At 34.3% G+C, this 14,854-nt stretch overlaps 2 protein-coding genes across 2 annotated transcripts; both read right to left on the reverse strand.

Moving 5' to 3' along the window:
• Positions 1–1,443: 1,443 nt before the first annotated feature.
• On the reverse strand, positions 1,444–3,770 carry LOC133288546 (probable polyol transporter 6). The gene is made up of 2 exons (XM_061486328.1): positions 3,662–3,770; positions 1,444–2,825 (listed from the first exon to the last, which is right to left on the reverse strand). The coding sequence occupies exons 1-2, from the start codon at positions 3,768–3,770 to the stop codon at positions 1,444–1,446; spliced, it is 1,491 nt and encodes a 496-aa protein (XP_061342312.1).
• Positions 3,771–11,515: 7,745 nt separating this feature from the next.
• On the reverse strand, positions 11,516–14,778 carry LOC133288567 (pentatricopeptide repeat-containing protein At4g38150-like). The gene is made up of 3 exons (XM_061486358.1): positions 14,558–14,778; positions 12,826–12,903; positions 11,516–12,631 (listed from the first exon to the last, which is right to left on the reverse strand). Exon 3 carries the CDS (start codon positions 12,159–12,161, stop codon positions 11,580–11,582), a length of 582 nt encoding a protein of 193 aa, XP_061342342.1. The 5' UTR covers positions 12,162–12,631; positions 12,826–12,903; positions 14,558–14,778; the 3' UTR covers positions 11,516–11,579.
• Between the last annotated feature and the right edge of the window lie 76 nt (positions 14,779–14,854).

The following is a 14,854-nucleotide window of genomic DNA, read 5'->3' on the forward strand; positions in this document are numbered from 1 at the left end:
AAATTGCTGCATTTTTTTACACAAGATATAAATTTCACTAGTGAGCATTAAAAATTTTACAATAGTAAAAAAAATAACTATAAAAATATATTGAGCAGAGTTCCATTCATGCATGCACTAGTACTTCTCATAATTCATAAAAAATGACAAACAAGAAAGAGACAATATATTACCCCAGATCTATAATGTATATCATATACCCTAAAATAAATATTTTATTTTATTTTATTTTAAAAATTAAATAGGCCAGCCTACAAGGCTTTAGACCAGGCTTGACAAAATTGGTCTATGGCCTACTTGTTAAAAAAATTTTATTATAAGCTCAAGCTTACTCTACTTTTCAACGTAGGCCGGGCTAGGCCAGGCTTACACCCCTAATCCTGACCCATGTATATATATATAAGCTTGAATACTTCTTATGTTGTTGCAGATGAGAAATTTTATCGCAACACATAGAAAGTTAGGATACGTATGCGGATCTTGGCATTTTTTTAAATGCCAGGATCGACATGTAAATATGTTTGCTGCAAAATTTCTCATATGTTGTCGCTGCAAAAGTGGCGAACCCATATATATATATATATATATATATATATATATATATATATATATATATATATATATGGGTTTATGTTTTCTTATGTTACATAAGAGAACTTATCTCCAACCATAGATATAATTTTCAATGTGAGATCAACTTGTAATTAAAAAAAAAAAAAAACTAATTTTGAACTATTCATGTGTGTGCAAGAAAAATTGTTCTCCTATGTAACATAAGAAAACATAAACCCTATATATATGTGTGGGGGGAAGTGTTTGTCTTTTTAAATGACACAACTATATCATTTCACTCTCACAAAAAGGTGGGACCCACAACTTTATATTCTTCCAATTCTTTTGACTATTTTCATTTGCCACCTCCTTTAAATAAAAAAAAAATAAGGAAAGAAATGACCAATGTATTGTATGCAAAAAAAGATATCCTTTCTTCTTCAACGTTGGATCTAAAGATAAAACGAACTGGAAACCTTTCAATTATAACACAGCTGTATGGTATTTATTTGTAATTTTATTAGTTAATTCGAATATTTTAAAGGAAAAAATAATATAAAAGATTGCTAACAAAATATTTAATTTTAAAGAATATAAAGAATTAATTTATTAGTAAAAGGGAAAAATCACATAATGCTTATTTAGAGAGAGAGAAAATTTGTTATATTTCATATTATAAATAAAAATACCCTTAATTAAAGCAATAATCAGCCGTCATTAACTAGCAAGAAACACTACGGAAATGATTGATTTAAAGTGAATTTGTCTACAAACTGAAGAAGTAAGCGTGTATTTAAAAATGAATTGTAGTGAATTAAGAACAGCATACACTTTAAACTAAAATTAAATCTACGGAGACGCACAGTACTTATTTTTAAAGATAAGTTTACTTTAGTTGCACTCAGTCTTCATTTGTATCTCCGACTTGGAAGTTTTCCCAAAGATAGTCTCCATATCTTCTAATGATCTTCCTTTAGTTTCAGGCAAGGAATAGTAGAACCACCAAGCCATAGCAGTTATACCAGTATACACAAAGAAACTCCCACCCATTGTCATCTTTTCATAAATTGAAATGAAACTCGTAACCACTGCTACATTTGCAATTCTGTTCACAGCCACACCAACAGCAAGACCTTGTGCTCTCAACCTCAAGGGAAATATCTCAGAGCTATAAACCCACGTCACTGGCCCAATTCCAATAGCCACAAAAGCCACAAATATGTAGGTAACAATAATGGTAAAGCTTATTGCCCACAATGGTTTTTCTTCTGAATGCTCCACAATGGTCAAGCAAGTACCTAACCCTATCAGGGTCACAACCACACCTCCTGAACTAATCAACAACAGAATCCTCCTCCCTACTCTGTCCAACAAGAATGCTGTTATGAATGTCAATACAGATGCACTTATTCCCATACCAACTGTGGCTAACAGAAGCTTGCTCTTGTCTGTGATTCCTGTTCTTTCAAACACCCTTGGACTATATAACAATATACCCTCAATTCCACAAATCTGTTGGAACACATGAACACCAATTGCTGCAATTAGTATCCTACGCACAGGGGGTGTAGGTTTACAAAATAGTTCCTTTAGAGCTCCTCCACCGCTGCTAGTTTTCTTTGAAACATGGACAATGTCTTGGGTGCAGTTTTCATCAATCCCAGCAGCAGCTTTTATTTCCTTCAAGCGTTGTTCAGCTTCTTCCTTTGAATTAGAAACTAGTAAAAGCACTCTCCTGGCCTCACCTACACGTCCTTGCATGACTAACCACCTTGGAGACTCAACCAATCTTAACATTAGAATGATCAGAACAAGTGAAGGAATTGCAGGAACAGCCAGCATCATTCTCCATCCAAGTTGTAGGGACAGTCTTTCAAAGAAGTAGTTTGAAACATAACCAAGCATGAGTCCCAAGTTGAGGGAAACGTCTGGGAGAGAGGTGAGAAAGCCTCTGTATGAAGGAGATGAAATCTCTGCACTGTAAACAGGTGCTGTAATCAGTGCAAAACCCACACCAAATCCAGCAGTACATCTTCCAATCATTAAGATTTGAAAGGAGGGACCATAACCCATTAGAATGGAACCCAATAAGAAGATGATGGAAGCTAGAATGATTGTGTAGCGGCGACCTAAATAATCAGATGTTCTTCCAGCAGCCATGCATCCAGGTAGTGCAAACACATTTAAGATACCTGCTAGGAGCTGCACTTGTACGTCACTGATTCCAAGATCTTCCTTTATGAATAAGAGTGCTCCAGCCATCACTCCCGTAACTGAACAATAACATTTTCTTATTAGCTTATTTTGTCTGTTTAATGCAAAAATCATGCGCAAACTATTCCACATGCATGGTTTAACTTGATTGGTCATACATATATATTTGACAACTTTCACTCTCCCTTTGGGTTACTTCCATTTTGTTTATTTTTTTTTTTTGGAAGGGTATATGTTACTTCCAAATATAGGGGTGTAAATGAGTCAGGCAGCCTGACAAACTTATATTAGGTGAGACTCGACATATTAAATATAGTCAAGTAAAATAGGTTCGAACTTTTAAAAAATATTCTTATGTTGTACGAGAGCATTTTTTTTTCTACACATACATCGATTTCTCTGTTATTTTTTTATTTCTTTTTTTTTCTTTAAATGGGTGGGTCTCACACATAATTGTCTCTATAACATCAGAGAGCTTCTATTCTGTTGCATGAGATTAATAAAGCCCATAAATAAAAGAAAATATTTTTTTTAGTAAAGAACCACCAAATTTATCGTGATCCAGGACCATATTAAAAAATCCCAATGAAGAATGTTTAACCTGTAAAAAACTAAATTGTTACAACAGACTGTTTTTTCTTGTACTTCACCCGACATAGGTAATGTTATTTTGCACGCGACGAAAATGTTTTACAAAATCTTTTGTATTCTAAACACTGCAAAAGACAAAATATTTGTCATAAAACATACCGATGCCTGAATCTACTTCCAAATACTTTATAAGCAAGAAAAAATATATGGACATATAATAAAAATTCCAATCCATAGAGATCAGTGCTTGCAAAGAGACAACTATATATATATGAGACAAGTTCAAGAATAGAAAGTCACTCACCATAACCAAATATGGCAGAGATAATAGTAGCAGTCATCACACAAACACAAGCATACTTATTGAGCCCAGTACTGACCCCATTTTCACCAGTACCATTTTCACTGGGCATTTTTCAATCTTGTTTGTGTGATCGGAAAATAACTCAAATGTAATGACCCTTATATAGAGAGATGCACTCTAATTTGGCAAAAGTTAACAGTCCATGACGTCAATAATTTATTTTTATTATTTTGATTAAGTAAGCAAATGTTGCTTCATAATAGGAAAAAAGGTTAATGTCTCTATCTCATTTCTGAGAAATTTTTTGACACATATTATCATTATTGTTATTTTAATTAAAGGCTGCCTCTTTAACCTTAGTAGTTTCTAAAACTCTCTAGAAATGTGTCTTCAACGTGATTAGAAAGGTAATTAGTGCAGAGTATTCTTATGGAACTTACTACATCCTTTTATTGGCTCGGTAGTACTGAGTAACTGAGGCACAAAATCGAATGTACGGTGAAGCTCACGCGCTGGGGGGTTTGATCAGTTAATGTGGTACAGATAGAGATAGAGAAGAGTTGATAAGTGTTCTCTAAATTCGGTCCATATGTTTAACTCTTGTTTGATGTCTAATGGAATTTACATATTATAAAATTGAGGGAGAATAAACGATTCATTCGAGGCAAATGGTTTTCTACTCCCTTTCTTGAAAGGTCGTCCATTGAGTGATCGTACAGTTTGCATGTGGAGTTATATTATTCACAACCTAATCATGTAAATCGATCATATGTTAGATATTTTTCTTTATGTAACAATATTAATTAATTATTTTTGTGTTTAAAGATAATTAGATTAATGAATATTTCAATTCTATTATTTTGATTAGTCCCTTGTAATCATGTTGAGTTTGACTTATGCCATTTGTTAGTATTAAAATTAGTTGGACAGTTGCGTAGGCTAGCTTTAGTGTGGTTTTCATGATGGGCAGACCAAGGGACATGAACTATTTTCAGTGTATTTGGCTAAGTCCCTTCTCTAGCTTATTGATATTGGGGTTAAGTCTCATTAGTCATTATGCTCTTATCACAAAAAGACGTCAATTTCAGAATAGGAGATAGAGAGAAAAATCTTAGAATCTAATTCCCTCATTTCCACTGACTTTGTAATGGCCCAACAAAATATACACAATTATAATCTGCTTTATTATTTGATATTTATAATCATATACATAATTCATTATATTAAATTTATCACAGCCACATGTATACGATTATTATAGAATCCATTTGTTTGGTTGGTTGAATTGAGAAGCTTAGGAATTTTGTTTTATCTTAAAAGGTCATTCTTGGGTTTTGAATTTTCATGCTTTGTCTTATATGCTTTCTTGATCATCATTTAGGCATTTAGGCATTTATCATGAACTTTTGTTATTATGCATTTTGTTTGTGTTCCCTTTTTGTCTTATATGCCGTATTGTGATTGTTTGTTATTATTATTACGTTGCCAGTAAAAGACGTTTTTGATAAAACTTTCAAGTGAAGCTTTTAAGGTTGAAGATTTGTATTATATATAGGAATAGGTTATTCTACCTACTCACATCTTGCCTACTTTTTGCCTACCTCTTTCATTACCGTTGGATTACAATCTAATCCAACGGTTCATATTTACGCAATAAAATAATTTTTTTTCCCTTTCTTTCTCCTCACTTTCTCCCACATCCTTTCTCTCTCCTCCCCCTTTCTCTCTTCCTCTACCCTATACCTAATTTTTTTCCCTTTATCTCTGATCTCTGCCGAGGTGAACGCACGCGGAAGCATTATGCGAAGCAGTTATGGATTTACAGGGAGAAAAAAGATTGAATCAAGTTAAGTGGATGCTACAAGGTTTGCCTTAATATAGAATGCGATTATTGTTACTTTCAGGGAGGAAGATATCATCAGTGATAGAGAACATGAACTCTGCCGCCAAATTGCTGGAATATTAGGGTTATTCAATGGCCATGTTCCCTTCTCTGCAATGAGCTACAAATTGTTGCAAACCTCATATATTATTCGATGAATCGCATAATGCTTAAATTAAAATATTGTGGTCGATGAATCGCATAATGTTGTGGTGCTGTGGTTCAATGCAATTAAAATAAAAAGAAGTTCCAATAAAAATAAACCTGATAGAAAGGGGGAGGAGATAAAGGAAAAAAAATTAGGTATAGAGTAAAGAGGAAGAGAGAAAGGGGGAGGAGAGAGAAACGGTGTGGGAGGAAGTGAGAAGAAAGAATGAGAAAAAAGGGTTATTTTATTGTGTAAATATGAACCGTTGGATTAGATTGTAATCCAACAGTAATGATGAGGTAGGCAAAAGGTAGGCAAGATAGGAGTAGGTAGAATAACCTATCCCTTATATATAATATTGCTTTGTAAAAGTTTATCATACTCAAGATTCTAACGTAGGAAGTTTTGTTAAAGAAGTTCGTCTTATCTATTTCTTTTTTTCTAAAGTAACACATTTTTTTTCTTCCAAGAGTTTCGATTACTTGTTGGTTATTTGCAGTGGCGGAGTCATGTTGTATTGGGAGATTTTATCCCTAATTAAAATTTGAAAATTAATCATATTTTTAACTTGATTAAATAACTCTCAATGATTTAATGTTTAGCATTAGCAAAATTTTCATTGGAACGCTTAGTAGGCTAGCTCCGCCACTCGTTATTTGTTACTTCCATAAGTTGAAAAGTTTAATTATTTTTTTTGTTGAAACGATAAGTTCGTTTATTTTTTATTTAAAATATTTGAATAGGTCAAGTTTTGTTTGATTTACGTCTTATCCAGTGTTTCACTTCCATCGATTCTGTTGTCACTATTTTTTTACCATTTTCTTTAAAATAAAAAATAAAATAAAATTATCTAATTATTGTTTTTTATTTTTAGCCATTATGGGTTTGATGCATATACTGCTTACATTCTTTTGGGCTTTTGCGCCCAACAAGAATTTTTACACAATGACAATCTATTTGTTCCTTTTTTGTTGCACGGATTTCAAGGCAAACAATTTTTTCTCATTAAATCATGTTAATCTTTTGAGATGTGTGCAACATTCGTTTGTAGATAAGGGTTCTTTAGGTTTGGCAAAACGGGCCAACCCGGCCCGACCCGCATTCAGCCCGAAAAAATGGGTCGGGTCGGGTTGGCTCGAAAAAAAAACGAGCCAGAAAACTCAACCCGGCTCGACCCGAGCCGGATTAGGGTTGGCTCGCGGGTTGGCTCGATAATCAGCTCGCGGGTTGGCTTGTAAAAAAACTCACGGGTTGGCTCAAAAAAAGCTCGCGAGTTAGCTCGAAATGATGCTAGTGGGTTGGCTCGCGGGTTGGTTAGCTCAAAATCTTGGCTCGCGGGTTGGCTCAAAAAATTTAATTTTTGTGGTTTGTTCTCCTGTATAAAATTATTGTATTTTGCAGTCCAACTACAAGTAGAGTAGTTTACAAAATCCAAAAACATTAAATGAAACACAAACCACTCCACGAATCACAGGAGTCAATTATCATGATTTTCTGAATTACTCTAACTCACGATAACCATAAAACGTATATAAAGCCAAAAAATAAAAAATAAAAGAAATTCATTATATATTTCAACGATAAGCATCTAGACTCAAAAGCCAATCATGAAAAAAAAGGACATGCAAAAGCGACCAATATAGTAAAGTCCATCAGTGGAGAATCCATCTGTAAAGTCCATTGTATTTAAAAAAAAAAGAAAAAAGAAAAAAGAAAAAAAAGAGTAACCCGCGAGCTGGCTCGTTCAACCCACGAGCTGGCTCGTTTGAGCCCGGGTTGGCTCGGGTCGGGCTAAATCGAGCTGGCAGCTCATTTTTGCCAACCCAACCCGGCTCGTTTTGTGCGGGTTACGAACCAACCCGACGGGTTGGCTCATTTTGGCCACCCCTAGGGTTCTTAATCTTTAAACGTACTAATTTGATATTTAATTGAAATATATTATTGTTTGGGATTTTTAAGTTCCGTAGCGAAGCCAGCAAATTTGAGTGTCACATGAACTCAAGTTCTTTTTAGGTGAGTGTACGACTCTGTGAAACTTACATGGATTTGTTAAATGATATAATCTTAATCTTTCACTTATTTTTTGTTCCGGTTCATTCATTAAAATATTAAACACTAGTCATTTTTTTTTTTTTTGTAAATAAAGAGAGGCTAAGCCCCAGAAACAGAAAGAAATTACAAATCAGAAACTAACAAGCTAGACATATTTCTAGCATCAGCAACTATAAGTTCCATCAACTGAGGAGGAGGATCTTTAAAAATCTTGAAATGGAGATTATTAGTCTACCCAGCTTTAGCTAACCAATGAGCACATTTGTTGTTTTCTCTCTTGGTATGAACAAGATGAATAGTCCAATCTGCTTTTAACCATAATCTCAATCTGCTAGTGACTTGAGAGTCCCTAGGATCTTCATGCTGCTCCTTTAACATCTGGATGGCTTGGCTAGAATCACATTCTAGCTCTATTCTTTTTAATCATGTTCCCCAAAGCAGTTCCAAACCTTTCAGCACTCCCCATAATTCTGCATCAAGAGGATTGCAGGAACCTAAATTACAATAGAAGCTTCCCAAAAAGGATCCATTGTGATCTCTTAATATACCACCACAACTAGCTTTTTTCATGCCACTAGAAGAAGCTCCATCACAATTCAACTTAACTCACCCTTGCTTGGGGGCTATCCAAACGCTATCGTTGGAATCACCACGGCGCTGATAAATTCGGGCTTGCAGAATCTGTTGGACAAACATCCAAATTGAAGCCTGCGATTGCTCATCATGACAGAAATGATCTTCATGGATCTCCAAATTTCTCCACTTCCACAAAAACCAACAAGTAGTAAAGAAAATATCCCTCCAGTCCTTCACTTTATTGGAGGACCACATGTTATCGATATTTAAAGTCAACCAATCCTGCAAATTCGAATTCATAAAGGAATTGGGTATCGAACCTGTAAACCAAGATTGCCAAATTTTCCTAGCATGTCTACAATCACGAAGAACATGAATAATAGTTTCCTCATGATTTGGACAACTTGGACAGACATTTGAACCTCCACTCCACTTACTGGTTCTGCTGCGCACTGAAAGTTTAGCAAGCAAAGTCATCCACATAAACACTTTCACTCGTTCATTAACCACTAAACATTATTATAATCTTTACATATTATTAATTACACATGCCTATGTCAGGATAAAAAAAGAAATAATTTAAAAAAATTATAACAACAATTCACTAATTCATTAATTAAAAAAAAAACTCTAAACATTAATTAATATTTTTTTATTGCAACAAAATTATTACTACGCAGTAAAAATAGTAATTACAAAATTACTGCAAATATTTTTACTATGACAAAATTACTATTTAGATGCATATTAATTATTCCCTCTTTATTATTATTTTTACTGTAACAAAATTAGAATAGTGATATTTTTACTGCAACTTCACTATTTGAATTTGTAATGTTTAGTGAATGAACAAGGAACGAAGAATGAGTGAAAAACTGAAACTGTGTCACTTGGCACACCCGTGAAAGTTTTCGAGGGGTCTCAACACTTACTTGAAAAAAAAATGTATAAATTTCGCAAGCGAGGGGGTGCAGGACTCAAACTCGCTGAAGCCCTTGCTGTACTAAACGACCCTATTAGTAAATACTAGGAATCAAATTCCAGATAAGAAAATTAAAGAGATAAAAGCCCCTATTCGGTGAAAGAGCCTTCGTTTGTGTACTGTCTTCTTGTTGAATATGTTAAGCACGTGAACCATTTATTTGAAATTTGATCATTATTATTTTTTGGTTTGTTTTTATTTTGGATTTTTTATTTAAATACAAGAAAAATATATGCGGTCCCTGTTCTGATTTTATTTATTTTTGAAAGGATATTACAGTTGGTTAATGGATATATTAGCCGGTTCCCAGTTTGTTCTTATATAACATTTTTAAAATTGCCTAGTACATTAAGTAATAATATCTATGTCGCATTATTATTTTAGTTTCTCTTTTATTTATTTATTTTCTTTGAATATGATATAACGCAAAATGTGACGGAACTAGTTTTGTAAGAAAATCTAAGGGAGTGTCGCCAATGTTTTTAGCGGGACTAGTGTTGTAAGAGTTCCTAATGGGACTGATCCCATCAATGTCCGTAACGGGACTAGATGTCGTCAGCTCCTCCTGCGGACTGTAAAATCCGATGCGGACTAGCTGTCCCGTAGCAATACCCTACGGGACAATCCTCCACATTAGTTCGGTATTCCTTATTAAATGTGCTTTTTAGTAGGAAAATCTTTCACAAAACGTTCTTAGTACAATGCTTTTGTCCAGTTTTCAGTACTATAGAAATACTAAAATATTTTCATCTCAGAGATAGATTTTTTTTCAATTGTGGCTGCTTGCTGCAGAATTCTACTTCGCAGAATTTCTAGTACTAATACATACCTTCAACCAATAATCTGAACGGTCAAAATGAAGAATAATGAATCACAAACCAACTTAAAAAATTTCAGCTCTATCGATGGACCTCGAAAAGTGGGGGTGGGGAGGGAAAATAAGGAAAAAACTATTATCATGTTACATGAGATTATTATCTACAGACCTCTAGATAATTATGCAGCCTTTTACTTTTAATTTTTTTTCTTTTTTCAAGTGGTGGAATTCACATGTTTGTCTATATGACATGAGATAATTTGTCTTATTTAATATAAGATTAATAACACCCCAAAAAATAAACACTAAACTAAACTACCTCTAAATTTTGCAGCAAAAATTGGTGTTGCGTCTAGAATGATTGATGCAAATGTCCACAAGAGAACCCATGTCTATCCCTTATTGAAGGCTTTTTAAAAAAGCCCAACACAAAGTTGCATTGCTGCAAGCATAGATTTGCATATGACGCAAGAATCTTGTCTGGTACCTACATAATAGAAATGTTCATCCGACTCAAATGTCTAATACTTTGACTCAAATTTCATATACTTTCTTAATAAAGAAAATATCAATTATCAAGTAGGCAAAAGTCTGAACTATATAAGACACCAAAAGGGTATTTATAACTCAAAAAATAATAAAAATTCTAAATAAATCCAAATTAGATACATAATTTTAACAACATTTATTTCTTTTAACTAGATATCTAATCAAAGATAAAATTCCTAAAAACAAAGATAGATATCAATATCCTAAATAACGTAATTATCATCAAATCCATAGATGAAAAACAACATAAATAATGCTAATCTATTCTGCACACATGACCCAAACAATACGCTGTTCCAAATGGAACCCGTCATACTTGTGTTCCTCTTTGCAGCGCATCAAAAGGTATTTGCTATCACTTGCACTTTCGGATTTGTCCCCCACCCAACCACCTGGACTTTATAGCCAATAAATTTGGATCACAATATATTGGAACTAGTTTCATTTCGACAAACAAACATTATCATTATAAAAATAATCTATGGAAAAACTGTTTATCCTTTTAAATAACACAACTTATATCCTTTCACTCTCATAAAAAAGTGGGATCCACATTTTTATTTTTATTTTCAACTCTCTCTTTCTTTATCTATCTCTTTCTCTCTCTTAAAATGACATAATTTTACATCTTTTATCCTTTAAAATGACACACTTTTCTCATAATCTATAATAAATAAAAAGCTATCAAAAGGAATTTGTATTCTCGATTGAGAAAAGTCGAATTTCCGAACTAACGAAGAAATCATCCAAACACTAATTAATTTGGGACTAGTACATTTAAAAAAGAAAACACGGTTTACTATCAAGAAATAAACAATTCACAAGTCGAACCTTTTTTTGCAAATTTTAATATGTGCACCCAAAGAAATATAATAAAAGCTTACGAAGTCTAAAAGATTTTTAAAATGGTCTCTACGGGGCTTTCTTCACAAAGATGGCCTCCCAAACAGAGGGTGAAAATGGTGCTTTCTTGTTCAAAAACTGCATAACAGCTTTCTCATTTACTGCAAAACCCTTTTCTATTAATGTTCTGATAGCACCCTTTGCTTCTTCAACCCCCTTTTCCTTGCAGAGACCCTCTACTAGGCCTACAAAAGTTGTCACATTTGGAGAATGACCTGCTTCTAACATCTCCACACAAAATTCAAAAGCATCCTGTAATCTGCTACATTCGTAGAGTCCTTGTATAAGCACAGTGTAACTGAAAGCATTGGGTGAAATGCCACTACTCTGCATTTTCCTGAAAATCCTTTTGGCATCATCAGCCTTGTGGGCTAAGGTGTAGCCCTCCACTACAGCTGTGTATAGGACAATCCCAGGAATGGTTACCTTCTTCCGCATCAAACCCAAAAAATTTAAGGCTTCTTGAAAAAGACCGTCATTACAAAGACCATCAAGCATAGCCACAGCATTGGGGAGAAAACCAGTTTCCTCCAGCTTCTTGAAGAATTTAACACTTTCTTCCTGCTCATTCTTATCAGATTTTTCCTTCATCTTGCAGTACGCATCAAAATCTAGAGGCCCATATTCTGGATGTGGTTGATTGGGATTTGACCTCTATGCTTCTTCAGATTGGTTGTTGCTGGCTGCAACCTCTGAGGGATTTAATGTTTTATTATCAAAGCCAAAGCCAAGCTTGAATTTATCAAGGAAACCGTCATCTAATTGAATAACATCCCTACTTGTTTCTGTCATATTTCTGCCCTGAAATCCAAGATCAATTTGGGAAGATTTATTTGTCTTGTCCACTTCACCATTTCTGCAATGGTTATCAAATCTTGGAGAGAAGGAATGGAAACGCCTATTATATTCTCTAACGGGTTTTTTTATGCTGCCACTATGGTCATCAGTGAAGCTAATATGGAGTACAGAGATTTTTTGGAATGTAGAAGGGAAACTAGCCTATCAATCCTGGAGGATGATACAAGCTCATGAAACCGCCCTAGTGATGCTGGCATGTGGACCTGTTCATAAGTTGCACCAAACATACACTCAACAACCCATCTCCACATTAAAATAATAAATAAATCAATAGGAAAGGCATGATGGATAGATACTAAGAGAATCAAATGTTAAATAATCAAGTAACAAATCAACCAAATTATAATGGGAAAAAGAACGAGGAGATGGTTATCATCATAAAGTGCCCGCAATTTACCATTTGATTTGTATTCAGTATTGACTACCCAGCTATCTACAACTGATGCTAGGATTGAATCAAAGCCATTCTCAAAACCTGCTAGCCACCAAAATTGAATGAAAATCCGTATTGAATCATGGAATAGAGGCAATAAGCAAAGAATGAGTGGAAACTAATAAGAAGAAAAAAATAATGTAAAAGCTATAAATTATATAAAAATTTCAGATAGTAAAGTTGTAAACTACACAAATGCAAATTCTTTTAAATTAACTAAAGCAAAACAAACAGTGCAGATTGTAACAATTGATGCAACCAATAAACAAATAATGTAAGCAAAATGAGATCTAATAAAAAATTTCAAAGGAACAAATATCGTACTGAAACGCACGATATAGCAATGCCGCTGGTGAGTGGTGAGTGAGTGTGAATTGGGGAAGGGGAAAAGGGCAACTATACATAGCCTAACACAACCACGAAGAAGACGATGCAAATGGGCCGGCCCCGGTTTCTGGGACCTGCTACGCAAAGTGTAATATTACATGTTTTTGATGTTTTTATTATCCAAAAAAAAAAAAAAAACGTTGACCAATGGAAAATTATATACTGTTTAGGTGGGTTACTGTGGGTTCCTCTTGTAAATTTTTTTATTCAGTTAAAAATGACATATAATTCTTCTTTTATGAGCATGAAATGATATCCCAATCACAGATGCCCAGCTCTTTTTCGTTTTTACCAAAATATTTAAAAGAAAAACTATCGAAATATAAACGTTCAGAAATTTTTTACCAAATTATTGAAGTGGATCACATTATGGGATTCAGTCAAAATCAGGGGAAATTTTTTAATATTATGAGAGTACCAAACTCGGTAATCTTTTTTACTAAAAAAAAAATAAAACTGTTTCCATCTTTACCTATATTATTTTTATAATTCCTTTTAAGTCCAAAAAACTTTTCCCTTTTAGTATCTACGGCTGTTGCACCGAAAGTTTTCTCGTAATCAAGGTCATCATGTGGCAATATTTTGGTAATCACGTTGGTTTTATTGTGAGTCAGTCATGTTGGATTCTCCTTATGAGGGGAAAATTCATCATGCTCCAAACCCACCACTTATTCGATAATCCCTTTCCCATAAATAAAAACTTCATTCCATTTCTATCCCTACCTTTTTTATTTTTTCCCTCTCAATCCCTCCTCCCTTTTTTTTTACATTTTCAAAGGTAAAAATGAAGAAGGATATTCTAACTACTAAAATTTTCTACTACCAATTTACTACCTATTTAATCACCATTAGATTAATATTTTCTCTCCCTTCAAAAACTTTTTAACATTCTCTCTCTTTGATCCAATGATGATGTAATGGATAGTAAATTAGTAGTGAGATTTTTGGTAGTTAAAATATCCTCACTCGGTAAAATAGCTTTACCGCCTCTAAGAAAAAATGTATTATAACCTAAAACCCAAACGGCTCTCTTTGTTGGGCTTTATTGATCGGATGATTTTTTATATTGCCAAGGATGTTTATCTTACAATCTACCCACTATGGTAGTTGGAAGTATAATGCCCTACAACTCAGTAAATTAGGGGGGGAATTCTAGAGAACGGAAATGAGGAACATTCCATAAGAATTGTATTCCTTCAACTTCAAGGAGCATTGACGAGTGAGGAAATGAGAAATGTCAAAGGTTGTCCACCCTGTTAATAAGGTGTTTTGGTGAGGGGTGGCAAAGAGGTGGGTGGTTTCTCATTACCGTTGGAGATGGAAGAGGCCTTGGAAGCACTGGAACTGCTTGTGAGCTGCGGCGGCATATTTCAACGAGTTGGCCTGAACTGCTGGACTGGAGGTGAGGTCATTACAGGTGGTGGAACCATTTGACCTGGCTGCTGTTGATGCCATGCTAGATGCCCATCAACAGGAATGGGTGGGAATGCTGCAGATTGAGGAGGTTGCGGAAGGAGGGCAGAAACAGCAGCCAGTGCAACCCCATTAGCAAAGGATAATATAAAATAAATGAAGAATGACAGAACATTTTTGTGTAGACTACTTG

This window comes from Gastrolobium bilobum, unplaced genomic scaffold, assembly GCF_033153095.1.
Source record: "Gastrolobium bilobum isolate Gb01-03AN ecotype WA unplaced genomic scaffold, APGP_CSIRO_Gbil_v1 utg728, whole genome shotgun sequence".
Taxonomy (NCBI): Eukaryota; Viridiplantae; Streptophyta; class Magnoliopsida; order Fabales; family Fabaceae; genus Gastrolobium; species Gastrolobium bilobum.

What these genes read in the sequence shown, in the direction of transcription:
- LOC133288546 (XM_061486328.1), bottom strand. Translation starts at nt 3,770, where the DNA reads ATGCCCAGTGAAAATGGTACTGGTGAAAATGGGGTCAGTACTGGGCTC. An exon ending in CTCTGCCATATTTGGTTATG is followed by an intron (nt 2,826 to 3,661) that starts GTGAGTGACTTT and finishes GTTATTGTTCAG; the next exon opens with TTACGGGAGTGATGGCTGGA.
- LOC133288567 (XM_061486358.1), bottom strand. Translation starts at nt 12,161, where the DNA reads ATGAAGGAAAAATCTGATAAGAATGAGCAGGAAGAAAGTGTTAAATTC.